The sequence below is a fragment of the Conger conger genome, chromosome 5, assembly GCF_963514075.1.
Source record: "Conger conger chromosome 5, fConCon1.1, whole genome shotgun sequence".
In the NCBI taxonomy this organism is placed as follows: Eukaryota; Metazoa; Chordata; class Actinopteri; order Anguilliformes; family Congridae; genus Conger; species Conger conger.
The window spans coordinates 61,791,677-61,818,089 of record NC_083764.1 but is presented as its reverse complement, the minus strand read 5'-3'; the positions used below and the strand labels follow the sequence as shown (position 1 = coordinate 61,818,089).

Below are 26,413 nucleotides of genomic sequence, written 5' to 3'. Positions count from 1 at the left end.
GCTACGACACTGTGAGAGATACAAGAATGGATTTAAGGAGTAGGTTCACCGTGAGTGCTGTAATGGGCCCTCTGGCCTTCAATTCCTCAAATGCTATTTTACATTTTTTGATTAAAAAAAACAATATACAAAAACACAAAAATAAAAGGCTTACTTAGTTGAAAATAAAATTCTGTAAATGATGCATGCAAGAGAACAAGAGACAACTCAATAATTGGGATTTGAGCCTGTTCATTAGACTAGTAATTGTGATTGTTTCTTTAAGGGTCTAAACCCAGCATGTTAAATACAAAGGGTACAAAAACTAGGTCTGAGTGTTCTGCTCAGGAAACCCAAATGCAGATCAGGAGAAATGGTTGTTTATTCAGGCCACAATCAAAAGGCAGATAATCAGAGACAAAATCAAGATGCCAAAGAATGGTTGTAAAATAGTCCAGGGTTGAAAATCCAGAATATCAAAAATGTGTGGTACAAACAAGGGCAAGGCAGGTGCGTAGTCAAAGAAAAAAATAAGAAAGTCCAAAAACCAAAAATCTATCAGGCAGACAAAACAGAAGGGATAAGGCAAACTCGTAATTAGGCAAAGGGTGTCTCGGGAATCTCAAATAAACAGGCTTACAAGAAATCGGCTCTGAATATAGATCAACTTTTTGACAAAGAATACAACCGAGACCAGGGTTTAAATACACAGAGGGCGACAATTATACATCAGGTGGGAAATATGAACAGGGCGGCCTGTAGCGTAGTGGTTAAGGTAAATGACTGGGACCTGCAAGGTCGGTGGTTCGATCCCCAGTGTGGCCACAATAAGATCCGTGCAGTCGTTGGGCCCTTGAACAAGGCCCTTAACCCTGCTCCAGGGGAGGATCGTCTCCTGCTTAGTCTAGTCAACTGTGTCGCCATGTATAAGAGCGTCTGCCAAATGCCAATAATGTAATGTAGGTAGACAACGCGGCTGCCTAAATCAAGGCCAGCCTGCCATGGAGAACAGAACACAGCAGATGGCGAGAACAAACAGACAGGGGTCACACGGAAATAGGGGTAGCCCAAGCCCAAGGACATTTCCTGCGTTTCCAGAGAAAGGAAACAACCCTCCAGCTAACGTCCACCTAGCTCGGTGAACAAGGCAGGTACTGACGAAAGACATACAGCCTCAAAACCTCTCAACTTTAGCTCGAGCTAAAAAGAGGTTCCTGCGTTTGAAAAGGAATGCAGTCCTGCGGCTTTTGCGAATGACAGAACATGAATTACAGGAAGTGACACTAAAAAGCCCAGAGTCGAGGGAAGACAGGCCTTAATTAGAGCAGATGCACCTGCAATACCCGTAAAATAACGGAGCCGGCTAAAACCATGACAGTCGGAAGTCAGGAAACAGACCGTGATTCAGGCTGAGAGGCTGATACATACACCTGAGTAGTTTACCTGTCCAAAGGATCATCCGGCTCAGCTGCGATCAAGAGTCCAAACACTGAATCCAGAATCTCTTTCATTGTTACGTTTGCAGAGTAGTTCCGATCAAATATATTGTGACAGATACGTCCGATACTGTTCACATTGCAGTGGTGGATCTACAGTATTTTTACCTTAAGGAAATTACTTGCATTTGCAGGTGGAACACATGGAAAATATTTTATTATTGGTTAATTCATGGATAGCTAAAATGTTGTCAGAAAATTGTAACATGACTGAGTCAGTCTCTGGGGAAGGATACAGGAGTGAGGAAACGCACTTGAGGGGGTTTGAGGGGGTAATCTGCCCCAAATTGGCAGTAGAGCTCAAAATTTCCTTTTTCATATGGTGTATCAGGAGGCCCCGACATCAGAATCTTCCAGAAACCTGAAAGGGAAATGAGAACTTCTGATGTACAACTTCTGAGTTGGCAAGGTGATATTGTGGAATATCAATGTGTGTGCGTGCGTGCATGTGTGTGAAATGAAATGAAAGAAACTAATAGGGTTCCAATAAAACAATTATCTGCACCAACAGTATACAGTAAAAATAACTGTTTATGGTCAAATGTACAGGATTTGACTGTTCTTTCAACAGTTGGGTTTTTCCATTAATTCATGAATTCATTATCCTAACCCGCTTATCATGAACAGGGTTGCAGGGGGGCTGGAGCCTATCCCAGCATACATTGGGCGAAAGGCAGGAATACACCCTGGACAGGTCGCCAGTCCATCGCAGGGCACACACACCATTCACTCACACACTCACACCCACAGGCAATTTAGACTCTCCAATCAGCCTATCCTGCATGTCTTTGGACTGTGGGAGGAAACCGGAGTACCCGGAGGAAACCCACACAGACACAGGGAGAACATGTAAACTCCACACAGAGAGGCCCCGGCCGACTGGGATTCGAACCCAGGACCTCCTTGCTGTGAGGCGGCAGTGCTACCCACTGCACAATCTGTGCCACCCTGGTTTACGTGTACGTGTGCATTGTAGTTTTTCCATTGCCACGGTTAGTGCTTTCTGGCAGCCATTTTCACGCTTTTGGCTTGCGTCTCATTGAAGCTCATGCTGAGAAACAGCAGCACAGTGAAAGTCTGCTTTTCATGACCGCTCAGTGATTGCACAAAATTGTGATGTCAGGTGTTCAATTACTTTTTAAATTTAGTTTTTATTTCATTTCAATAAATGGGGGAAAGGTGTATATAGTTACACAAAACACATAACTGCATACCAGTCCGGCCCAGCGTATGAGTGTTGGGCTTCTGGTGATTTTCAGACAAAGGGAGGGCTGGGGTGGCATTGGGATTGGGCAGTGGACACTCATACCTACGGGTAATTTAGACTCTGCAATCAGCCTAACCTGCATGTCTTTGGACTTTGGGAGGAAACCGGAGTACCCGGAGGAAACCCACGCAGACACGGGGAGAACATGCAAACTCCGCACAGAGAGGCCCCGGCCGACGGGGATTTGAAGCCAGGACCTCCGTGCTGTGAGGCGGCAGTGCTACCCACTGCACCATCCGTGCCGCCACCAGTTGGGTTTTTCCTTTCATTAAATATCAATTTTTATGGGATATTTTCATGAACAACGACCACACCTTTTCTACTTCTGCGTGTCACTCGTTTGGAATATGATGTGAAGAGCAGTGTATGAGTATGTCGAAGTTGCTGATTTACTCATTTTGTTTGATCCCAACCACAGGCAGGAAGGCAAAGACACAAAAGAGAAGAATTTGAAAATATTGTTACCTTCCAATATCATGGAATTAGGGTGAGGTTTTAAGCCGAAAAAAGTCAGCTAACCCTGAGTCTGCCTGAGAAACAAGGTTGGGGACCCCTGGCTTACAGTTGCCCAACCCTGTTCATGGAGATCTTGATCTAGAACAGCTAGGCCTTGATGAGCTGCTAAATATTACAAAATAAGGGTGTGTCAAATTTGGGCTGAAATGAAAATGTTGAGGATGACAGATCTCTAGGAATAGTGCTGGGCAGGTGTGTAAATTGTTTGCCAGTGGTTAGCGTAGCTTAGTTACTCACTGAAGTCGGTCTCAGAGGGAAACACTGTGCAGTACGGATGGGGATCCACGTGCAGACTCCTCAGCTCATCCAGAATTCGTCTCTCCCTGCTCATCATTTTGGTTTGCTTGGGTGCATTATGCAAAGCACTGCACAATAAGACAATATTGCAGTAATTATTATTAGGTATGTATTAGACACAGTGGCCCACATGTATCAATATTTTCTGAAATCCGTGCACAAATGTCTGTGTGAACATTTTTTCACAATTAAAAATGGTTTAAACTGTATAAACTTGTCAATAAAGACTTAATAGTGCATGTTTTTGTTATTTAAATATCTTGGTACGTACTGGTGTTCATGATCATTATATCGTAACAAGTGTGCCAGGACCTATAGAATGTTTCATATTTTAAAAATAATAAAGAGCCGCCATATTTAAAAATGCATGGGATCTATTCTGACAAGGCAGTACCATGTAAGTCCTACAGAGGGAAGCAGGGTGAAACTGATGTAGGTTTAGATACCATGCATTTTAAAATATAGCGGGTGGTCTTTATTTCTTGTTAAATATGAAAAGGTCTACAGGTCCTGGAGCATACACATCATCGTGAACACCAGTACGTACCAAGCTATTTAAATAACAAGACAGTGCACACACAAACCCGCCCCAATACGCTTACAAGACATTTTCTTTGCAAACTTTTGAATGCAATTCACGAATGATTACCTGTCCATGAGTAATACATAGTATATATGGAAAACGGGTTTAAACACGCACTATGCAACAGGTAAAAAGAAAATGGTTTCACATTTGGCACTTTCCTTCCCACAGTGATGTCTGCAAGGCAGCCGTTTCAGCTCCGTCAACCATTAAATTATGTGTACATATTAGAACTTCTCTGGCAACTTTTCTTTAATGTATTTTTATTAAATGTATCTGTATTTATGTTACCGAGCTAGCTAGTTTGCAAAAACCTGTTGTGATTATTTTGGGCTGAAGGAACGCATTGGCACATCATAGGAGACGTCGTTATCTGGAATCTCACCGTTGGGTGACAGCAATAGCCTATAGCTACGTTTTCCCTGTCCTTGCAGAGAGCCAGAAGAAGGTGTCACAAGCGTCAAACCAAGTGATTATGTGGCCATGCTTCAAATATTCAAATAACGCTGTAAATGTAATGTAAAACGATAACAACGAAGTCTAATGCTGCATTCACGTCATATTAGAATGAACAAATTAGCTAATTCCGACTGGAAAAAACAGTTCACATCAACCTCTGACATTAAACGCGAGGCAAAAAACAAAACTCGTAAACAAATCAGCCACATGTCATGCCACTTCTATAGCCTACCATGATGTTTGCAGGTGTAGCTTGAACTTGAACTCGCCATTATAGTTCGTGGTTTCGTAAGCGTAGTAGGCTACGCCATGCCCCATACGTGTTTTATGGAATTTATATTAAACTCCACTTAAGCATTAATTAATCAGGATTACCGGAATGAAACATCACCCAATTTGATGTTGAATCCTGTTGCATTTTTATATTATATGAATAATTATAACCAATCGGCATATTAAAATAATTTAGCCACCATAAATAAAATGCTGCTGTCTTTGGTTGGCTCCTTGCCAACCAAGTTTTTAGGTAAAAAGTAGTCAATTGCTTACAGTAATATGTTACTTTTGTTTTTATTATTAAATACAAAATTGTCTCTGCAAAATTAAATCTTTTGGAAAAAGAATATTTGGAAAGTCCGAAAACTTTGATGAATCCCACATTATTTATGGTGAATTTCGTTCGGCTCACGTTTGATAAATGAGGCCCAATGACTAAAAGGAAATGCATTTATATCAGATAATTACATATTACATTTTAGGAAAACAGACAAGGAAGGGTGAAGTGCTGGTGGCCTCTGCTGGCTGGAAGGTGAACCCTGGTCAACCCTGACAGTTCTAGTCGAATGTAGGCAGCTTAATACCGTACTTACGTCTGAATGGAAAGGGAGCAGTGTGAAATTAACCAGGATGTATGCCACAATACATGTTATTCTTATCTCTTATCTCTGTATTCTGTATCTTACAGTACTTACATTAGTGGCAACGTCACTTTGTCATTGACCTCTTTAGGGAGTAAAACCTCCGGTTCCTTGTCATAGCCCTTTCCTTGCAAAATGCCAGACAAATCAGCCTGTTAAGAACAAAATACAATATGAATATATTGTCATAATACAAATCATTTTATGGAGTCAAACTTTTCTCAATGTACACCAGGAATAGAGTGCAACATTAGGAGGCTTTTTATTTATTTATTATAATTTCTGTTTTGCTTGCAAGAGACCCTAAATACTAAAATAGAAAAAAAAAAAGATTTCAGCAATGACAAAATAAGTTTCTTACCAGTCCTTTGATAGAGGATGCCACATGTTTTTTCTTCAGTTTCCTTCCTTTCAAAGACAGGACAGTTTCCATTTCAAAGAGTTTTAATGCCTCTTTACCCATCTCTGGTTTGAAACAGCAACCTCCTGTAAAAAGAAAAATTGATTACTTCATAATGTTTCCCACATCAGACATTTTGCAAGCCTGATATAATACTTTTTCCTATAGATTATATTGTAATTTCTCCTGTACAATAGCCCTTAAACATAGATGTAAACTCACAATAATGACACAATAAATGTTTGTGTTATGTTCCTGGATTCCGTCTGTCTGATTATATTGCCTGGTTAATTATGTCCGTTTCTTGTCTGATATTATGATCATTGATTATTGCCTATCCCTTTTGTACCTCTGCTTTAGTGTTTATTGTCAGTTTTGATTTATTTTGTGTATTTAGTTATTTTCCGTATTTACATTACTTCTGTTCATGTCTGATTTCATTACATTCATAGGTTCACTGTCTGGTCATTGCATCCTTCCGTTTCTACCTGAACACTCCCCGTCCTATGAGTAACATGACTTTGGCTATTTTCATGACTCTGGTTTAACACTTCCTTCTCACCTCACTTTCTGATTTCCAGCTGCAGTCTATCTGCGTGTAGATAATTAGTACCAATTAACTCTAACACTGTTTGTCTCTTGAGTTTAGCTAACACATTCATGTTGTATATATTGACTAGCATTAACCACGCTTTTTGGGTTGGGTAATTATTTATTCTTACACGTAAAATAACAATATTAACGATTCCCAATTCTGCGCTTTCCTGTAACTCCGCCTCTTTCAGTATTGCTGTGCCTTGCTGCTATTCTGGAGCTCTCTTGCTCATTACCTTGTTACCCTATCCTGTTTTTACAAATCTATCCTCACAGTCCGCCAGCTAACCCCAGGTCATGTTGTGTGCATGCAGTTTCATTTTACTCTATGTCTGGTCTTGCGTTTACCCCGCATTATGTTACCTGATTCCCTCGTGCAGTTCCCCTATGTCAGGTCTGCCCAATCCAGTTCCTGGAGATCTAACATCCTCTATGTTTTCACTTCAACCCTAATGTGACACACCTGATCCTACCAATTCAACTCTCATCTTCCTTTGATTCTCTGTGTCCCCTCACCACCAAACTAGCTCGGGCCTCCCCCCCCAGTCCTTGGCTTTCTGATGCTCTACAAGCTGTCCGAACCGAACTGCGGGCGGCGGAGAGAAAATGGAAAAGGTCCTGTCTCCCCAGTGATATGGCTTCCTTCCATGCCCTCTTATCATCTTTCCATTCCTCTGTCTCTCTAGCTAAATCTTCCTTCTTTCACTCGAAAATTAACGCAGCCGCCTCTAATCCCCGCAAACTGTTTTCAACTTTCTCCTCTCTTCTGGCCCCCCCTCCCCCCCCACCCCCCTCATCACTCACACCCGATGACTTTGTCTCCTTCTTTGAAAAGAAGGTCGATGCTATTCGCAATTCCTTCTCCCAACCCTCCACCCCTGCTGACCCTCCTACCCTCCCCAACTCCCTAACCTCCTTTTCTCCCCTCTCTGACGCCGACACACTGAAACTCCTTACTTCCCACCGCCCAACCACCTGTCCTCTTGACCCCATCCCCTCTCCCCTCCTACAATCTCTATCTGATGACATTCTCCCTTTTCTCTCCTCTCTAATCAACACCTCCCTCTCTTCCGGTACCATGCCCTCTTCCCTGAAGAGGGCCAGAGTCACTCCCCTGCTCAAAAAACCTACTCTTGACCCCGCTGCCCTGAACAACTACCGGCCTGTCTCTCCTCTTCCCTTTCTCGCTAAAACTCTGGAACGGGCGGTCTGCTCCCAACTGTCCACTTATCTTCTCCAGAACAATCTCCATGACCCCAACCAGTCTGGCTTCAAGAGTGGCCACTCCAGTGAAACCGCCCTGCTCGCGGTCACTGAGGCACTCCACTCTGCTAAAGCAAAATCCCTCTCCTCTGTCCTCATCTTCCTCGACCTGTCAGCCGCCTTCGATACAGTCAACCATGAGATTCTGCTCTCATCGCTGTCTGGGATGGGTGTCACAGGTTCTGCACTCGCTTGGTTTTCCTCCTACGTCTCTGGTCGCTCCTACCAGGTGACTTGGAGGGGCTCAGTCTCCGACCCTCAACCCCTACGAACTGGAGTCCCGCAGGGCTCGGTTCTTGGGCCTCTCCTCTTCTCGCTATACACCATGTCTCTTGGTTCTGTTATCTCTTCCCACGGCTTTTCTTATCATTCCTACGCTGATGACACCCAACTCTTCATTTCCTTCCCCCCCCGACACCCAAATCACCACACGGATCTCTGCCTGCTTGGCTGATATCTCTGCGTGGATGACTTCCCATCACCTGAAGCTCAACCTTGCCAAAACTGAGCTTCTCTACATCCCTGCTAAGTCCTCTCCGTCAATCGACCTCTCGTTGACTGTTGAGGACTTTGTAGTTTCCTCCTCCCGTACGGCAAAGAATCTTGGGGTGACTCTTGATAACTGCCTCACCCTGGCTCCACAAGTATCCTCCACTGCCAGAACCTGCAGGTTCTTTCTGTATAATATACGCCGTATCCGTCATCTCCTGACTGAGAAAGCCACCCAGCTCCTAGTCCAGGCACTCGTCATTTCCCGCCAGGATTACTGCAACTCCCTCCTAGCCGGTCTCCCAGCATGTGCCATCAAGCCCCTCCAGCTGGTCCAGAATGCTGCAGCCCGCCTGATCACCAGTCAGCCCAGGTCGGCTCATGTCACCCCGCTTCTCATTGGCCTCCACTGGCTTCCTATTGCCGCACGCATCCGTTTCAAGGCCCTAGTGTTGGCATTTCAGGCTGCTAAGGGGACTGCCCCACCTTACATACAATCCCTGATCACTCCCTACTCCCCAGCTAGACCACTCCAGTCTGCCAGCTCTGGTCGCCTTACGGTTCCCTCTCCACGTGCACCTGGCGGTCGAGCTGCACGTTCATGCCTGTTTTCCGTTCTGGTTCCTCAGTGGTGGAATGACTTGCCTACCACTGTCAGAACAGCAGAATCCCTCCCCCTATTTCGACGCAGACTCAAAACCCACCTTTTCAAACTCTACCTTAGTCCTCCCTCCTGATTTCCCCTGCCCCTCCTTTCTGATATCCCTATCCTTGTCTAACCCCCCCCCCCCCCCCAAAAAAAACTTCTGATCACAACTATGTTTAGAACAGCATTTCCTGTGTATTTTGCTAGTTTCTGGATGTGATGCTCTGACTTATGGTAGAACCTATGCACTTGTAAGTCGCTTTGGATTAAAAGTGTCTGCCAAATGACTAAAATGTAAAATGTAAAAAATGTACTAATTAGGAGCTCAACAAGCTGGTGAATATGATGTGCTTTATTAGGGTTGGAATGAAAACCTCCATAAATCTCGATAAATTTCATTAGTTTTTTCCAAAAAGGCTAAACCCTTGGAGTGATTTCAGTTTTCATTTACTCATGTTGAGTAAGCTAGCGAGAGTGTAGCATCTCGTTTTGAAATTTTCATTCAAATTTTCAGAAATTAACCTCAGAAATAATCTCCGCAGGGTAGCAGTGAAGGTATCTCAATCAACCGTTCGAAGAAGAGCAGCAATTCAGAGGCATACCACAAGATGCAAACCACTCATTGGAACAAAGTTGTGTGGACTGATGAGACCACGATTAACCTCTACCAAAGTGTCATCTTTTTATATCGTATTTTTATCTCAACGCCAAATGTATTCAATGTATTGCAAAAACTAAGGAATTGGCCCCTTTAGGAGGGGACTGTAGAATGCAGTGTATTTTTCATTTTTAATCATGGAAAAACTGGTTTAAGCATGTGGTTTTAATGTTGTGGCTGATCGGTGTATGCATTTCAAGCAGGCAAAATTACAGTATATAGTAGTGATATTTGTGAATAAACTAAATGCCAACAGATAAATAGTTTATCAATGTAATGAGAACATTGCTGACCTGTCACATTGCTGATTCCATGCAGGACACTGTTTTCCTCTCCTCCAAGGATGACAGTGTCCACTACAATGTGGGCGTCAATCAGCCTGACTGCAACTTTGACAGGATCACGGCTAGAACTAATATTGTGAAAATTACAGTTATAATTTAAATGTAAAAATGTAAAATTAATTAAGCCATAGTTTGAGGCAAGCTCTACATACACTCAGTGAGCACTTTATTAGGTATTTATAGGATGTTTTTGGCATATTAAGTCTTCTGCTGCTGTAGCCTATCCACTTAGAGGTTTGATGCGTTGTGTGCTCAGAGATGCTCTTCTGCACGCCACTGTTGTAATGTGAGGTTATTTGTGTTACTGTCACCTTCTCAGCTTTGTTTGGTCAGGCACCAACAATCATGCCACGGTCGAAATACCTAAGATCACATTTTTCCCCCATTCTGATGGTTGATGTGAACATTATCTGAAGCTCTTGACCCATATCTGCATGATTTTATGCACTGCACTGCTACCACACGATTGGCTGTTTAGATAATCGCATGAATATGTAGGTGTCCAGGTGTTTCTAATAAAGTGCTCAGTGAGTGCAGCAAGCTTGCTAGTTTACATAATCTGGAGAGCTAACATTACCTAGCTTGCCACAATAATAGCAAGCTTGCCACAATATTAGCTAGCTTGCCACAATAATAGCAAGCTTGCCACAATATTAGCTAGCTTGCCACAATATTAGCTGGCTTGCCACATAATAGCAAGCTTGCCACAATATTAGCTAGCTTGCCACAATATTAGCTAGCTTGCCACAATATTAGCTAGCTTGCCACAATATTAGCTGGCTTGCTTCATTTCATTGAAAGCATGAATGGGAATTTACCCTTCATCATTCCCATCACTGAGGCACAGCATGCGGAGTCTGCAGTCTGGAAATTTCTTCTTGACATCGCTCAGCTTGGAAATTCCAAGATTCAAGGCATCGTACAGGGGAGTGCATCCACAGGCTTCAAGACTGTTGACATACCTCTGAGGTACCAAAGATAATACAAGATTTAATACACGTAAATGGAATGCAATTAAATCTCAGCCTTTTCAAACCAATCTCAATGCCATTTCGCAGGTCTAATACAATGGCAAAAATTGTGCATTCATTCTAAATGTTTTGAAATCATTGTGAATGAAATTACAATTCACAGAAAAAGATTACCTGAAAAACTCCAACAGTCTCTGTGAACTCATGAAAGTCCAGGCAGCATCCTCCAAACTTAACCAGACCAATGATATGATGAAATGAGTATGCGCTGGTCCTTGCCATGAAAGCCAGGAAGAGCTGCTTCACAACATCCATCCTGCTCCGTGTCTGATCCTGTTCGTAGCATACATCCGCCATTGAAGAGCTTGCATCAACAAGAACCTGAAATATCAATAATAAATAATATAATATTTGTTATCTTCCTGATTTGTGTAGTAAATGTATGGAAGATGGAATTATGTCATTAGCATTTATACCTCCATCATCACATTCGAACCAGCATAATAAAACACATCGAGTTTACCATTATTGCCTCTTCTGGCACCCCACCGATTTTGTATGTCTGGTCTGTTCTGGCATCTTTGAGTCTAAAAGAAAACATTTTCATGACTTGAAAGTGAAATAAATATGGGTGAACACTATGGGAAGATGCATCCATGTAGTTACACCCATGCACTGAATTTTCCCAGCAGTGTCTTTAATAAGTATGAAATATTCACATTGGGAGTGAAAAAGAAAGTCAGGAACTAAAAAGGCTTAAACTCCCACTCATCCTTGCAAGTTGGCAGGATGTTGTGCAGAAGTCTAGGCATCCGAGACATCCGAGACTATTATATATATGTTTTTTTTGTGTGTGTGTTAGAATGAAAGAACACATTTCAAATTTCCTAAAGAAAAAAGTAACATATTACTGTGAGCATTTGACCACTTTTAACATAAGAACTCAAGGCTGTCTGAGATCAGAAGGAAGGAGCCAACCTGCAGAAGAACTGTGGCAAGTTCATGCATGCTTGGTTCCTGCTGATTGTCTTACAGAACTACAGAAAAGCATTGGCTATTTCAGAGAAGTGATGCAGTTTTAACGCTGAAGGGTGATCACAAAAAATATTGATTTGATTCAGATTTTAACTATTCTTCCTAATTGCTCAAAAAGATTTTAAAAGATTCATATACTCAGAGCTGTGGTCTGTAGTTGCATGACTTGTGCAAATACTGGATGACCATGATTAAATAAATCTCTCTCAATCACCTCTTCTGCTGTTAAAGACATGGTAATTAGTGAAATCACTGTGAATAACAAGTAACCCTTTTAACTGTTGGTTTTATTAGGTGCGGAAAAATAATCAAAATCAAAACTAAAATTCCATTGCTTAACTGGATATATAGAAATTGATAAACTTACATTATATAATTACAATTACATGCATTACAACATTAGATGGCTAGAATATGCAAAACAATTCATTCAAGTTTAGATAAACATTGTAAGCTTAAACATGGAAAATGTTATTTTAAATACTTACCGATTTGCCAGTTCAATCACATCGACAGCCTTTTCTTTCCCGGCGAGACAATCAAAAACCTGGACCAGTGATTGTTGTCCTTTGTTTTGTCTCAGATAAACTGCACAGTTATCTTAATTGAGTGGAAATAAATTATAAATTAAAACATATTTATGATACACATACACATGTACAATAATAATTAATGACAGAATTTTGAAAGGTTGCATGATAATATTAAGATCACATTGTTCTAACCATTATTTTTTTCTTAATTTAATAAAATAGATTAGGTGATACAAACTTGTAGGGACTTATGTACAAAGTGAGAGGACTTTGCATTTTTATTATTCTGAAATGATTGTAAGCCAATCTTGTGCCTGGTATAACAATACCTCTGCTTTCTGCCTTGGGCAGATCACCCCCCAGTCCTTTCATACATTCTGTTATATGCATGCAATGTCATGGTTTAGCCCATATTGTAGATCATATTTGAATACACATGGTTATACTGTACACTCAGTGAGCACTTTATTAGGTATTTATTACTTATTTTGTTTACTTATTGGTCTCCTGCTGCTGTAGCCTATCTTCTTCGCCGTTGTGTGTTCAGAGATGCTTGATCCTTGGGGTACACCCTCACCATTTTCCTTACCAAATATTGTATATCTTTTGTACATTGCTCTGGATTAGAGCGTCTGCTAAATGACCGTGATGTAATGTGTCCTCTTCCTGGCAGGTTTGGAACCATTCCAGAAGTTTTACATGTTTTTATTACCCTTACAGTGTTGGTATCTTTTACCGTTTATGCATTACCAGGCATGATTAATTTTGGACTTTATTTCTCCATTTTTATTAAGGGTGCCAATAATTCTGGAGCCCAGAATACTGTATAATCTTAAGAGCATCCTACCTTCGTCTATGAGAATGAGACGGGGCCCTTCCATTCCTAAATTCTTCAGTTGCAAAGGTGGAGTCAGTTCCAGGTGAGAATACGCTGACAACCCATCAGCCATCTCCTCATATGTCTTCTCTGGATTGACCTGAAAGCTACCATGTCCAGTTCAACACATGAGTCATATAGACAACCTGAACCGCATAGAGACACAACTCCAAACAGCACCCATCTTAAACGCAGAGTATGCCTTGAACACAGGCAACAAGACATGATCAATGCTCATAATATTAAATGGTAAAAATGTAAAAGGTTTTGGAACCCTGTCACTTAGTACTTTGTAGTTCCTCCTCGGGCAACTATAACAGTTTTCAAGCGCTTTCTGTAGCCAGCTAAGAGTCTTTCAATTCTTGCTTTTGGAATCTTTCCCAATTCTTCCTCGCAGAACGCCTCTAGCTTAGAAATATTCTTCGGCCTCTTTGCATGTACGGCATGTTTGAGATCTCCGTCTTTGCTGGAGGTACTTCATCGTTGATTTTGAGGTATGCTTTGGATCACTGTCTTCCGGGAATACCCAATCTCTCTACAACTTCAATGTCTGAACTGACCTTTGAACATTGTCATCTAGAATTTCTTGATATTTGGTGGAATCCATTCCTCTTTCCATTCGCACAATATTTCCTGTGCCCCCAGCTGCCACACAACCCCAAAACATAATGGATCCACCTCCATCCATCGCAGCTGGCAGAGTGTTCTTCCTCACAAAGGCTTCACCTTTTTTTCTCCAAACATATCTTCTTTGGTGCTGGCCAAAAAGTGACATTTTGGTTTTGTCAGTCCAAAGCACATAATTTCAAAAGGCTTCAGGCTTCTCAATGTTTTCTTTTGTATTCATCAGTCTCTTATTTTGTGTTGAGGTCGTTCTTTGTGGCAACTCTGCCATGTAGGTCTTTGTTGTTTAAAGTGCAATGTATTGTGTGTGGGTTCTTCTGAGCATTTCTCACCAAGTTTCAGGCCATTCTATCTGAAATCTTACTTATACTTCCAGACCTTGCCTTGACTTCAACTATTCCAATTATCTTCCATTTTCTAATAATGATAGTGGAACTAGGTAGTTTTTGTAGCCTTCTCCTTCTTGGTGGAAATGAACCATCTTCATTCTGAAGTCCTTGGACAACTGTTTAAAGGAACCCATAGTTCTTAACACCAGACAGAACAGCCACTGCAGTTGGATACTTTAGAAGGCATGGAGTTATACTCATCTGACTAATTGAAGCCCTAACGAGTAAATCACCTGGGTCTGGGCCTGGGTAATCACAAAGTAACAAAGAATAATCCAAAAGGGTTCCCAAACTTTTGGACAGGGCCCTTTTCCTTTTTTTACATTTTATAAACAGTGAAAAATAAAAATAAAAAGCAATCTTGCTTTAGAATTTGCAGAAAGGTCTCATGTTTAAGTCTGTACAATTTAGGTTTGCTTTCGAACACATACAGATTAATTGTAACAGACATTTAAACCAGAGGTGGCAATATTTTTGCACCCCACTGTACACTAGTCTGGGACACTAATCTTGAGACATTTCATAGACTATTTCAAGTACAGTACTTATGCACATGTTTTTTGGTTCACAAAAGGCCAGCTGGCAAAGCCATAACGAAAGAACATAAAAGATGCATTTAAAATCTATTAAGTGGTATATCTGATGTAAAGTAAACAAAAGAAACCAATGTTTGTTTCTTGTGAGTGAGATGTTGTCAGCTCCCAACCCCTCCCCCTTTCACATACTAGTATCCTGAACACATCTTACTTGTAACCACAATCATAGGCACAATCATAGGAAACTGAAATCTTACTTGTGACCATGACCACAATCATAGGCGATCCACTGGTGAAAGTACTGAGTCTGGCGAGGAAGGCTCAGTAAAATCTTCTCAATATTTCTGGCCCTCTGGAGTGATGTTTCCTTTAGGCTGTCTTCAGTGCAATTTGGAATTCTTTGTTCATCTTAGAACAACAACGTTTACATAAGATGTCTAAAGAGTGAATGACAATTCGGAAAATATTTGGGCAATTTGTAATAAATGTAACTGTGCTTTATTAATAACAACTATTACATAAGAAATGCATGTATCTGATGTTCACATCAGAATTAATGTTCTCTTTCATATCAAGACTTTCTGTTCACCCTGTTACATAATCCATATGTACAGGGAAAGATCCCCTTGGTCATTATACATGGATGCTCTATACGACTTTCTGTTCACCCTGTTACATATTCCATATGTATGGGGAAAGATTTCCTTGGTTATTAGACATGGATACTCTTTAAAACTTTTCCTAGGAGATTTGCAGCTGGCCACTGGAGATCGACTGGAGTCAGCAGACTTGAAGCGGGTATCCTTCAACACTGCCTTCCTATGAGCAATTATATCTGCTAGGAGAATGGGGGAGGTTCTATCAGTCTGTGGAACCTGCTCTAGACCCCTTCCAGAGGGTGCAGGGGTAGTGCTTCATCCTAACCCTTAATTTCTTCTGAAGATATTTTTCCTGATTTGCAACAGTCCATCGAGCTATGAGCACTTGTCTGCCGTAAGGAAGATGGTGGAGTTGAGCTCTTTTGGGCAGCTAGTGCAGGGTGCGGCCCCAACTAGTATGTAAAATGTACATCTACAGTCAACTTTGCACCTGGTGGGCAGAGCAGCCTTCCACCTCTCAGTTTTGCCCTTGTGTCTGGCAGGACTGTTTGGTGTGTAAATAGGGTACATTCTTTAGATTACTTATTTGTGTAGTACCTTGATGGGCGTGACTGCTCCATCTCCTCGTGGTGAGTTTGAAATGAAATATGTAGCAGGGTGGAGAGATGGTCTCCACATGAAAGAGAATGTATTGATTCTCCCGAGTTGAAAGACTATCTCAGCAGTTGGAGGCTGACATAGTCAATCAAATGATCAGTGATACCACACCAACTCTGTGCTTTATAGAGCACTAATAAGGACGGCACAACCACAGGGGGGAGTTCTTCCCTGCACATATGGAATATGTAACAGGGTAGAGAGATAGTCCCTTCACTCAGAAAACCATGGTTACACAACCAATACGTTGTGTGCTAGAGCTTTCATAAACTGTTTCCTAATTCCTAACAGTATGTTCTCCTGGACCCTGGCCCGTGGCTACACAAATTGCAAGTTTAAATGGACATGTTAAGCAGAATAGCGTCTTAGTGCTAAAACTTCTCTGACCACCTAACACTCGGTTGGGTCAATGATTAAAACCTGACACCTGCCGCTTAATTTTCCCCCTAATCAAACTGTTTATCAAAATCACAACCACTAATCAATAGTGCCTCTTGCTGCAAGATCATGTGCCCAGTCTACTGGAACTCTAAGTCCTTAATTTAACAAAATAGGCTCAAATTAAGAAATTGAAGGTCATTGATAGTTCCTATAATTGATCTCACCCCTTATTTTGTCCAGAATAAATGCTCTCTCATAAACGGATGCGATCCCAGGAATCTGAACTGGCTCACATAGGTTACTGCCTGATCCTTCACATGTCAGCCGCATTGCAGCATATACTTCCGAATGTTGGCTGTTTTCCTGGAAAATGATTTAAATGCAGTATTTTGTTTACTTTATGGGTCACGCTTAACAATAAATTACATTAATTAGCATTAGCTAATGTAGTTGTTAACATGATTCATTGATGTACAAATTACATCTATATTTACACATTAGCAAACCATAGGATAATCATATTATTTCTTAACCATTAACAAGTATATTAACTGTTTTTACATTCCAATACAAATTGGCATTAACTAATTTAGTTGTTAACATGAATTCCTATCATGTTATACAAATACATAATGATTATGACTACATTAGATAATGCCAGTTCGTGTAATTGTGTTGAAATAGTTTGTAAAATACATTTCTGTGCCAAGTGAAAATATTTCTGAGAAATATTCTGTGAAATTATGCAAAGCCAGCGGAGCTAGTTCAGGCAGATAAATGCCGCCCTCTCACATGATGCATATATGTCCAAATTCTTAATTTGTTTGCTGTTGTGTCTCAAAGTCAGTATGAGTGTTATTCAGGGCATCGTTTATGATGTGAGATCACTTGGTAACTGACAGCATACCTCAGCTTGAGACATCAGGTAGGCCCAGCAAATTGTTGAGTATTCAAAAACCTCATGATCTTCAATCACCCTCAGACCATTCCTCTTGGTTAAACTGGGTAACAGTTCTCTGAAGAGAAGGTAGAGTCCCTCCACGACTGCAATCTAAAATCAAATTAAATGTGTGTGCAAAAATACACTCAGTGAGCACTTTATTAGGTGTTTATTAGACTTATTTTTTAGACGTATTAAGACTTCTGCCGCTGTATCCTATCTACTTAAGAGGTTTGACATGTTGTGTGTTCAGAGATGCTGTTCTGCATACCACTGTTGTAATGGGTGGTTATTTGCATTACTGATGCCTTCCTATCAGCTTCGACATGTCTGGCCCTTCTCCTCTGACCAAATATTTGCATTAACAAGCTTACAGGTTGCATTACAGGTCTACCTAATAAAGTGCTCACTATATAGAAGTACAATTACAGTATATTTGAACAAGAATAAATGTCTATGTAAACCTATGTCTATGTAATTGGGTAATAGTTTGCCCATGAAGATATATTACCACTATAATAAAATAAATATTGTGCAGAATATTGTAATATTGTAATTGTATTTTTTCAAGTAGATGGTATATGTACCTTCTGGTTCCTGGTCCCAAATTCACCCTTGCACATTATCTGATATAAAGCCAGGGCTAATGCATTGCATCCGGTGAGCTTCCGTATGTATGCGATGACCTTCAGAAACTGCTCATCTGAATGCTGCATGTGCTATAGAAAAAAGCAAAAAAAAAAGCAGATAAATAATTTTCGCTAGCTAGTTTATCCTGTTATGGTTAAGATGCTTTTTTTTCCCCTTCATATTAATAATATGTGAGGATTTGGAGCCAAAGGTAACATTAGCTTTACTTCCGTGATACTTGGTCACATATAGGTAGGCATATTTATAAGTACAGACGGATAGTGGTCTTATATTTTGTATTTGTTTCAGCCATTTACACATTTTAATTTACCATTTACACTTGCTAAAGGAACGCAGCTAAAACCGTCACTTAGGGCCACTAGCATCTAGCTAGCTGTGGTGGTGTTTGTAGCATTTCCGCTAGCTAGTTAATCCTGTTACGATTAAGAATTTGTTTCATACTAATAATACTCAACTAGTTGGAGCCAAAAGTAACATTAGCTTTACTTCTGTGAAACTTGTGCATACATATTTAGCTATCAAACAATGACCTAGTTATTTACAGGTGCATCTAAAAAAATGAATATCGTGGAAAAGTTTTTTTTCCGTAATTTATTACAAAACTGAAACTTTCATATATTCAAGATTCATTACACAAAGTGAAATGTCAAGCCTTCTTTTGTTTTAATCTTAATTATTACGGCTTCCATAATTTTCAGTATGAACATACTTTTCAGAAGGTCGATATTTCTGTATTATAAATCCTTTTTTTCATTTGGTTTATGAAATATTCTAATATTTTGAGATACTGGATTTTTTTTGCCTGAGCTGCAAACTGTAATCATCAAGATGAAAAATAAAAAAAGGGCTTGAAATATTTCACTTTGTGTAACGAATCTAGAAAATATGAAAGTTTCACTTTTTTAATTAAATTACGGAAGAAAATGAATGAATGAAATTAATTTCTACGATATTCTTTTTCTTTTCTTTTTTTTTTTGATGCCCCTGTATATCGCCATAGCTGTGGGAACGTTAACTAGCGTTCGTAGCATATCGCTAGTTAGTGAAATCTGCTGTGGTTTTAAAGCTTTTCTTTAATGATATTTAATTATTTGGACATTCACTGTCATTACTTATGATGTTCTAGCCTAAGACAACACAATAAACTGTCAATACGCGATTTATATATGAGCAGAAAAACAATGCAAGCTTTATTTGCTTCTGGACAGAGCTTTGTGCGCGGACTCATTCATTTTCTGCCATGAACTAACTCAGAACCAAGCTACAGGAAGGCTGCCAGCACATCTTCCGGTTTGCATACCCTGAAATGTGAGATGTGACAGCCTATAGTTTCTCAAAATTCAGGCTGTTTCAGGTGACATATGTGTCATTGTGGCCACGGATGGGCTTCCCCTGCCTGGGAAGTGTTTGTATTTAAAAACGTGGTTCGTTTTTAAAAGACCATTCTATCGCTTCCTATTGTTGGCACTCAAAGCAAAACTGAACTGCTCTGCGACAGTCGACTGTCCCCTTGCTAACCAGGCATATGTACAGTTTGCGTGGACTCTGCTGTTTTTATGTAAACTGAATGTGTCTTGTTCGGTTCCTTTTACTAAAGCCAGAGTTAGTAAACGAGGAGTTTTTGACTCCAGTAGCAATAGATCGCCGTCTCTTAGCCCAGCGACAAGGTCGAAGCAATGAGCTAGTGGCTTTTTCTTCCCACACATTATTGCCCGGTCATAGTCAAATTGATTAGCGACATTGTCTGCAGTAACGTTATTTGATGTGTTTAACGTTAGATTTTTTACTTAGTTTCGCTGCCTAAATCCATCATAAAATATTAGCTTGTGTATTTGTAAATGAGGAGTAGTGTTAATTATGTTTATTATTAACGTATTCCATTATAAATACAAAAACCATGAACATCGTTCATTTCAATATGATATCAGTTCTGATCTGTCAGTGGAATCATGTTGAGTCCGCGCTCTTTCTTGACATCAGCGTGACGGCATAGCAACAGTAACTAAGCGGGGAAACCGACACGGTTTGTCACATCTATCAATCTCTGGCCAGTTATATTACGTTGTTTTTGTGTTTAGTTATTGTGCTGAACTTGCAGTTATCTTAGTATGACCAGTAATATGCTTTATTTCAGGACTGTTAGCTTTGGGCTATGATAGCACCACTAACATTTTGTGTTAGAGTGTGTGCCAAATGCAGGTAATGTAATGTAACATACTGTAAAAGCAATGAGGGTGTTCTGAGTCCGAAATAACTTACAATGGCATATAAGGCTGAGAAGAAAACACTCATTCCTGTCTTTGTCTGTGGGATGGAAGCTGAAATATCACTGTTGAAGAACACTGCCTTATCCTGATACTTGTCATTGAGTGACGAAAGGGAGAAATGCAGAATTGACTGACTGCTGATGCCAAGATCTTTCAAGGGTGTGCCACCACCTTCTTCCTCATCTCTGTATTGAAACACATAGACACACACATGCACACACACACACACACACACACACACACACACACACACACACGCAGTCACATATGGGGGTGCGAGAGAGATTTCATTTGTGGTAATCAATCACATGCATATTTGACATATATTGTGAACTTGCTATTAAAATGCTCCATCTGTGTTCAGGGTAGTTCTGAGATATGAGTATTACAAGTTTTCCCATCCCAGCTGGAAAATCTGTTATGCGGTAGATTAAATATATAGGAGTAGTTCAAATACATACAGTACTTCAAATATATACAAGTTATATATTACTATCGCATCAAAATAAAAGGAAAGTTATTTTTCTTTTAAAACATTTTGTTTCAACAAATGCAGTCATATAAACGAATCTCATGAAAAAATATATCTTCATTATAATAATAACAATAAAAACAAACCCTATAATGTTTTCTTTAGGGTTAGGGTAAGTCTATAATACAATATCCGAACATACCGTGGTGTGAGTGATCGGGGGCAATGTCGTATCGCGAACCTGTCTTGATGTGAACCGAGCATTGAACATTGCAACCAATCACGTAACACACTGGGCAGTCTCAGTTTTGCACTAGTGATTGCAATGCTCATTCATTTTAGTGAGTCAGATTTTTTGGCTCTTCGTTCAAAAGATTTGTTCACATGAGTGTCATATGTTACTCAGTTCATTGTTCGTTCTCAGCATTTAACTGTATAAGGAGGTAAAGTGGATGTCCCACTGAAAGACATTTTTGGTATACTGCTACGTGCTATGCCAGCGGATTTCATCATAGACAGCAACAACAGCAACTTCATATAAGCAAATGAAGCATTTTTTTCCCCAATTGTTCTTGCCATCAGTTGTAGGTTGCCATCGATAGGTCACTGATGACACAAATGTATCCTATTTGTAATCAAGTTTATAAGTTAGAAACGTGCCAGTTAAAGGTACTATGGGTAATTTCGGACTCCTAACAGTCAATAGAGGAATTCCAACAACAAACACCCTCAAACCACAACACTGTTTTGCAAAGTTGACATTGAGAAACGTGACAGAGCCTGCCGTCTTTTCGTAGTGTTCGAGTAAGAAAATGTTTGGCAAGCAGGTGACTTTATGAAATGTTGACTTAATACTCAATAACTAGTGTGCTGCACAACAGTATTGTTTTTGTTTTGTCTTTTTGAAGTTTTCCCTTTAGCTGAACTGTATTATGAGCAGGCAACTTATTTGGCTATGGAACTAGCTGGCTATATAACTAAGATATGATAATGTACCACAAACGATGGAACTGCAACTGACAGTTTGAGACAAATAAAAGTTTAGCTAAACATGCATGATTCAACACGTAAAAAGATAAAAGGAACGTGTAGCTGCCCAAATTGCCCTCCAGACAAGCGGTCACTGAAACCCTGTATACTATAGCTTATTATCCAAGCAAAGAATGCATATCTAGTTATAAAAGGATACCAGTTCATTATCAGTAGCAACAAGCTATTAGCTAGCTTGCCGTATTTACAAATATCCGCCTGAGACACAACGCGTGTGCAACAATGCTCGCAAGGCTAGCTACTATGTTCGTATTGCCTCAGGAGGATATTTGTACATTCATTAAGCTAACTTTGGGTAATTTGCTTGTTGCTACCGATACGAAACTGGTTTTGTTTTATAACTAGATATGTAGTCTTCGCGTGGATAATAAGCAATAGTATACAGAGTTTCAGTGATAGCTTGTCTGGAGTGCAATTCCGGCAGCTACACTCAAATAAGCCTCCATGCCATTGGCTGTGGCAAATAGAACCATTTTTCAAGGGAGGGTGTGCTGTAGATGTTTGCTCAGTGAAAATTTTTTTCATGTCCCACACATAAAATAAGCCAAGACATGTAGTTTCATGTTTTAAAAAATAGCTATAATTTTTCATAAAAAGAAAAATGTTAATTACAAATTGAACGCCGCGCGGTTAAATCGGCTGCATCTTGACTGGGCAATGCAAGAGAAACATTTGGTTTAATATCTCTGGAGTAATATTATATGATATGTTTGTTAATGGCTTTGTGGCTATATGCAGCAGTAGCAGCCCATGTGATGATGCTATTCCATGGCAAACGACAACATCTTCAATATAAAGTAAATTTACTAAATTTCTAATCCCTTTATTTAGGGATTAGTAATTTCTGAATAGTTAGCCATTCCGGACTTCGCAATTCCTGGTCATTCAATCAAGCTGATCATTTAAAGGGAATAGGGTTTGTTGTTATGCGGCTAAAAATCACAATGAAATAAATCAGGCAAAAATAATTCAATTTGAGTACTCCACCCACTTGGCATGCAGGACATGTGCTGGTATTCCTGTTTCATTAGACAGCTCTTTTCTCAGGTCTTGTAGGTTGTCTGTGTCCAAGTTTACTTTGATTTCATAGTCTCCCTGCAGATTAAAAAGCAGCCATCATGTTAGTCATGCAGCAAAAATCTTATTTCTTTTACACCCAATTGGTGGAGCAACATCTCCAGATGCATATTTCAGCCATGTAAAATAGTCTACACCTGATCATTAGGCCAGACGTTGGATTAGTGTCGTTGACACTAAAAGCAGAGTATACAGTTGCAGTTTCTTGAACGGTACAAAGGCATTGGGAGGCAGGGGTGGATAGTCAATGGCTGCTGTTTAATACACACCTTGAGCATGATGTGGCACCGGACAGTGTCAGCCCCAGGGACCTGTCTGGACTGTGGGTTGCTTTTAACTGGAGTCTGTATGTTCTCCTTGGGTGTGAATATGGCATAAATCTCATTTCCGTTTTCAATGTGTCTGTCATTGAAACACCCTATCAACAATGAAAGAGAGTTAAGGAAAATAAAATGCTTGCTGAAACAGAAATGTCCCACAATGTTTTTCTCTGTTGCCTGCAAAAAAATGCAAAAACCTTCCAAACTGTGTTTGGACAATGATCCAATGATGACAATGGGGCGGCCCGTAGCGTAGTGGTTAAGGTAAATGACTGGGACACGCAAGGTGGGTGGTTCTAATCCCGGTGTAGCCACAATAAGATCTGCACAGCCGTTTGGCCCTTGAGCAAGGCCCTTAACCCTGCATTGCTCCAGGGGAGGATTGTCTCCTGCTTAGTCTAATCAACTGTACGTTGCTCTGGATAAGAGCGTCTGCCAAATGCCAATAATGTAATGTAACAATGGGGTGAAAGATAATAATGGATCATTCTGTCTTGTGTAAAAATGTTTACTTTGCGGACCAAGATCTACTTTACTGTACCACAAAGTTATGTCTAGTGATTATGTTGCCATTATAAAGCATGGAAGGATAGACAACTGCAATCACTATAGATTTGAGATATGTATGTTTGATCAACAGATTTTTTATTTTTTATTTTTGTTTTATAATACGTGGAATTAAGAATTTAGATTTAATTTGAAACTGGCATATTATTTGAAATAGTTTAATAATGTATTGTGCATTTGTGAAATGTTGCATTTTAGCCCCATTTATTAGTAACAGAAATGTGCCTTTTTCTCACAACAGCAAAAATGTATATATATAAGCATTTTGTAAGAAAGCTCTGCAGATACTTTCAATCAGGCACTGGTGTACTCACATGTGTTGAAGAAAGAATCATCTGTCAAAGGCATTCCATCCACTGTGTATAGACACACAGCTTTGTCAGTTCCGATGTTTTCCTGAATGGCAATCCGGAGCATCAGATCCTCCAGTGTGTTCTGAGATGGATCCATGTCTGTGTGCCACATAATTGCGCAAAATAATTGTTTTTGTAAATGTCTGGTTTTCTCTTTACATTCATTATTCATTGCACTCTGTGCAATTGTCTACTCCCTAATCTGGAGCCGTATTACATGTGTGTCTTTGTGAATCCAGTCCACATCTTCGTGCATCTCTCATTATTGTATTAAATCCCATTCATGTTTCTCACCTGATGTATATGTGTAAGATCATCCTCCCTCCCATGCCCCGCCTGGTTTGTCTTATCCCTCAGTGTATTTAAAGCCCAGTCTGAGAGTGCACACTTGTCAGAATGTTGATCATGGTTTCAATTCTTTGTAGGCCTGTAATTAATGAGATATTTAAGACACCCCTTTGCCTGATTTTCAAGTTTGCCTTGCCCGTTTGGTTTTGTTTTCTATTGATTTTTGGTTTTTGATTTACATTCTGTTTTTTCACTCCTCTCTTGCTTTGCGATTTTGTACCTTTGTCTTTCTGCTCGTTAAAAGTTTTGGTCGTAAACAGGTCCTACAGGTCCTGGAGCATCGTTAAGATAGACGTCATCATGAACAGCAGAGCATACCAAGATATTATGTACGTAATCTCTTAAGTGTTCTGCATTGTGTTCATTTCACAATTACACATTAACAACAACTTACCAATTTCTTTTAAGGTTTCATCATCAATGTTATCAATGAAGTCTATTGTACCCTTATTATTCTTCGACAACTCAATTTGGCACTGTGTTTTCTGAATACCTGGCTTTTGAGGAAATTCCCTGACCTGCGTTTGGGTCTCCGGAACCATACATCCATACATACAACCACACATACTGATATTCTCTGCAATATGCAAAGTCATTTTCCTTTTCTGGGCTGGCCAGAGGGTTTGAAAGAGGGTTTTAAATAGTTTTCATATTCAACGCAGAATGTTGTCCTACCATTGATCTCCCGGAGCTCAGAACATTTGGGGAATGTGTATTTCACACTGAAATTCTGCATTGACTTTTTAACGTTTCCAAGCTTTCCAATGCGTGTCCGCATAATTTCAAATCTCTTCTTCTCCACTTGACTTAACCCTGAGGGAGAAATATTTCAGTTACATCCCCTAACTTTAAAAACAGGTATACAGACAGTTTGGTGTCTGGACACATAATACACATTTCATAAATAAAATGACTTAAGGCCCCAAAATAAAACAATGTGTTGTAAAAAGGATTGTAAAATTATATATCATAAAGTATATTCACTGATCAGCCACAAAATTAAAACCACCTGCCTGAACATTTTTCAAGATTTATATTAACAGGTGCTCCAGGACCTGTAGAATTTGTAATATAAAAAAAGAAAAAAAGACCAAAATAAAGATCTATTGCAACACAAATTTCACACACAATTTCACATGCAGTACCATGTAATAACAATGGAGGGACGAAGGGTGAAAATGATGTAGGATTAAGCGCCATGTATTGCTAAATATGTTGGGTGGTCTTTTTTTTATTTTTACATTCTACAGGTCCTGGAGCATCTGTTAAGATAGACGTCATCATGAACACCAGTGCATACCGAGATATTATGTACATAATCCCTTAAGTGTTCTGCATTGTGTTCATTTCACAATAACACATAAATGACAACTTACCCATTTCTTTTAAGGTTTCATCATCAATGCTATCAATGAAGTCCTTCTCATCTTTCACACCAAGTTCAAGAAATTTATTGTAGAAACTCTCCAGTCTACTACCTTCAAGCAGAGCATATATTTTCTCCATCTGTAATGAACCGAACATACATCAAACAAATTCAAAACACTGATACAGGCCAAATGGTAATATTAATCATCATAAACATGCTTTATAAAAGGTACAATAGGTCATTTCTGACTTTTAAATGTTTTGATACAGAATGTCAGTCTGTTAACTGTCGAATATGAAACCCGAAACGCAGGCAGAGGGTCAGTGAGCCTTTTTCAATGATCTTGTTAATCTGTTCATCTGGAACAGAACCACTAGTTCCTCAACTATATTAAACTACCTATTTGAAACAAAGATGTGCCTGCATTTATATTTATATTTTTCTAAATGACATAGGAATACATTTAACTCTACACAAACTACATGCAAA

At 39.8% G+C, this 26,413-nt stretch overlaps 1 protein-coding gene across 1 annotated transcript; it reads right to left on the bottom strand.

The window, feature by feature from the left end:
- Positions 1-1,247: 1,247 nt before the first annotated feature.
- LOC133127920 (uncharacterized) lies at positions 1,248-26,057 on the bottom strand. The gene is made up of 21 exons (XM_061241048.1): positions 25,932-26,057; positions 25,231-25,368; positions 24,169-24,306; positions 23,237-23,385; positions 22,882-22,985; positions 20,361-20,553; positions 18,038-18,169; positions 17,418-17,561; positions 16,735-16,873; positions 15,131-15,281; positions 13,295-13,431; positions 12,403-12,514; positions 11,403-11,466; positions 11,054-11,260; positions 10,727-10,872; positions 9,858-9,976; positions 5,876-6,000; positions 5,569-5,666; positions 3,496-3,623; positions 1,712-1,836; positions 1,248-1,568 (listed from the first exon to the last, which is right to left on the bottom strand). Exons 1-21 carry the CDS (start codon positions 25,933-25,935, stop codon positions 1,419-1,421), a joined length of 2,703 nt encoding a protein of 900 aa, XP_061097032.1. The 5' UTR covers positions 25,936-26,057; the 3' UTR covers positions 1,248-1,418.
- Positions 26,058-26,413: the final 356 nt, after the last annotated feature.

Coding starts and splice junctions, on each gene's coding strand:
- LOC133127920 (XM_061241048.1), bottom strand. Junction 11,467..12,402: donor GTGATTGAACTGGCAAATCG/GTAAGTATTTAA, acceptor GTTTTCTTTTAG/ACTCAAAGATGCCAGAACAG. Junction 6,001..9,857: donor TGGAATCAGCAATGTGACAG/GTCAGCAATGTT, acceptor TTCTTTTTACAG/GAGGTTGCTGTTTCAAACCA.